This window comes from Malaya genurostris, chromosome 3 (genome assembly GCF_030247185.1).
Source record: "Malaya genurostris strain Urasoe2022 chromosome 3, Malgen_1.1, whole genome shotgun sequence".
Taxonomy (NCBI): domain Eukaryota; kingdom Metazoa; phylum Arthropoda; class Insecta; order Diptera; family Culicidae; genus Malaya; species Malaya genurostris.
Genome location: NC_080572.1, coordinates 238,668,480 through 238,671,398, shown reverse-complemented (window position 1 = coordinate 238,671,398; position 2,919 = coordinate 238,668,480). Strand labels below are relative to the sequence as shown.

The 2,919-nt window shown below is 47.0% G+C and overlaps 1 protein-coding gene across 1 annotated transcript; it reads left to right on the top strand.

Moving 5' to 3' along the window:
- Positions 1-1,343: 1,343 nt before the first annotated feature.
- On the top strand, positions 1,344-1,900 carry LOC131439221 (uncharacterized). Its single transcript, XM_058609978.1, has 2 exons — positions 1,344-1,434; positions 1,570-1,900. Exons 1-2 carry the CDS (start codon positions 1,417-1,419, stop codon positions 1,876-1,878), a joined length of 327 nt encoding a protein of 108 aa, XP_058465961.1. The 5' UTR covers positions 1,344-1,416; the 3' UTR covers positions 1,879-1,900.
- The last annotated feature ends 1,019 nt before the right edge of the window (positions 1,901-2,919 follow it).

Genomic DNA, 2,919 nt, shown 5'->3' with positions numbered 1-2,919 from the left:
GTGGTGTGACGTACAATGAAATTGCAAAACGGGTGAAAGTGCACTACATCAGTGTCAAAAATATTATCGAGAAGTTCGGATTTGCCCCGATCCGGTAGGAAAACGGGTCTCAGAAAGCCCGGCCGGGACTTAAAAGTGGTTGAGTACAACAGGAAAAACCCATCAACTTCGACGCGGGATTTGGCCAAGCAGTTCAACACCAGCATCGGGATGATTCAACGGATCAAAGTTCGGAACTTCCTGAAAAGGTACAAGAAACAGAAGGTGTCGAAAAAGTCCCTGGTACAGCAAGTTCAGGCCAAAACAAGAACGCGAAAACTGTATAAACGGATTCTACAGAATAAAGACGGATGCATCCTGATCGACGACGAAACCTACGCTAAGGAAGACTCTCGAGCGCTGCCCGGACCGCAATATTATACGAAATCGGTGTACCAGGACCTGGCCGACGCTGACATCACGGTGGCGATGAAAAAGTTTGGGCAGAAAAGTTTTTCTACAATATATCGAAAACTGATGTCAAAATATGTTTTTTTTCGCTTTTTCATTCAATAATCAATGTTGCTAACTACTTTTCGATACACTCCTTAAAACCAAATACTTCGAACCACTCTACTATCTGGAGTCCTTTTAGTATAGAATCAAAGCTACACTGGGTGTTCGTTTCAGTATTAAATTTTAAACGAACTAAGTTTTTTTCCAATAACTCTTTCCGTAAAATTCGATTACAAGCATTCGGCAAGCGTGAAGGCCTAGCTAAGGGCCAATGCCGTGTCAAATCTCTGCTTCACTCAAGTGCCGAACAGTTCATCAGAAGCCGCGCTTAGTGCTTGGTCTAAGTGAACCGATCAAACGCAACGCATAAAAGGGTTTAGTTTGTCCCTCAGCCAATCATTAAAACTTCAGGCAACACCACCGACAGAGTCTTCCCGGCCACTGAGTACGAAACATCTGTGATGCGTCGTACCTACGAGTCGGTAAAATGCGTTGATCAATCCGATAACAGTTCGACCGTCAAATTACCTGTTGATCAATTTAATTGTTTGGTGCCTAAACAGTCGCGGCTACCAATGCAATGCAGCGAAGAACAACCATTCACAAAACCAGCACCGAACACAGATGGCGCGGATAGTTTCTTTTTACCGTAGGTTAATTCACAGCAAGTGAACAGCAAGCCATGTGCTAGCTGAATAGTTGGCAAAGTAGTGATGCTTTTTTTTTTACTGCTGCCACCTTCGGCTCGTCTGCACGCCGCACGGACGATGCACCGTGTGGCCCCCTGCGATCTTGAGGTCCCAATATAAAAGCGAATATATGATACTTTTGAGCGGCCATTTAGATCTTTGTATCAGCGAAGTGTGCCGGTTTGGTCGTGAGTCGGTCGCGTGGACGCGGAACGCGCGTGTTGTCGAAACCATGAGCCTGTCAATTACGGTAAAGTCGGTAAAGGTTGGAGGTCAACCACCGAAACTTGCTATTATCTCCTGTGGCCACGAATGGCCGCATGAGGCATACTGTTTATTGTTATTACTAGTACTACTGTTTCGTTTTTCTTTTGTTCCTCTGCAGGTACTTCTGCTGTTGGCGATTGCGTTGGTTCGGGGTTTAGCTGAAGTTCCCCGCACGTATGACCTTCGCACCGAGGAAGATCGGTACGGTCAGTATGAACGGGTGCTGCTAGGTTTGAGCACATCAGAAGGACTCAGCGTGGACAGCAAGGTGCTGGCCAAAGTACGGGAGGCACTGTTCGAGGATGAAGCTAACCAGTCGGCGGAAGGAGGCGAGAAACTGATAGCCGTACTGCTGGAGCGGCCGAAGCAGTCTCGTGAAATTGCGCAGTTACAGTATAAGAATAGAGTATCGTATAAGGTTTCTTAGTATCTTTGAATACAATTCAAAATTCGACCATGAATGTATTTTTTTTCTCATCAAAGAAAATTGGCGTTAATGAATAGGTAAATCCCAATCTAAAGCTCCCAGCTGTCTTGACTCCAAGAAAACTCACATTCGCTTGGTTTGGTTTCTGCACAGCACTTTCGAAAGTTTGTTCTAATTGCTCGAGATACCAATCAGCCAAAACTCGGCATCGATCCTCTGCATCTAGTTGGCCGTGCTGTCAGCAATCGGCGTGAGGGACTAAATAAAAATCGTGATGTCACGTCGTCGAATTCGAAACGGATCTCCACTGGTAGATAAGCTGTACGTGTGCTGTGCTGCCTCCGATTGCCGAAGAGAGAGAAGGTCGACGACGGATTCAAAGCTTCGCATTCAGAGCCAATCTTCCCTACATGCTGTTGTTCCGCAGTACTGATTCTCGGCGAACGAAGGGCTTATCACGATTTACACTCAAATTACGGCGACGACCCCAACTGGAAAGAGTTTGTCCTCTTTCGCTGGTGGCTGTCGAAGGAAACAACTGAAACTGCTAAACCGATAGCATCTCTCCGCAGGTCGATCGGGTAGGAAAATAGCCCAAGCCAGAACGAAACCAAGCTGAGATCCATTGCACTCAGATCGGAAAGGTCCGCACGATTCCAAAACAAAAAAAAACGGAGGGTTTGTGTCATGCGTGGCCCTTGCCGGGTCTTGTTGGCTTATCTGATAGGATCTACTGTGTGCCACGATGGGGTCTCTGACGAACGAAAACAAACGACCAGGACCTAGTGTGGCAGGGTGCTGCGAGATTGCATAGCCGTCACCACTACCGGGGCCGGTCGTCCATCTTGCCGCGGCATCAGGGTTTGCGTCTGGCGATAAGAAACATAAAATTAAGTTGCATCTTTTGGTGTGGATCTATACGGACGACAATCACTTGCACTGACGGGATGCGTGTCGTTGAGAGAGAGAGAGCGGAAAAAAATCCGAACAGAACGGAATTTTGCCTACGGAGGGACATTCGTCCGACATCACCGACTGTTA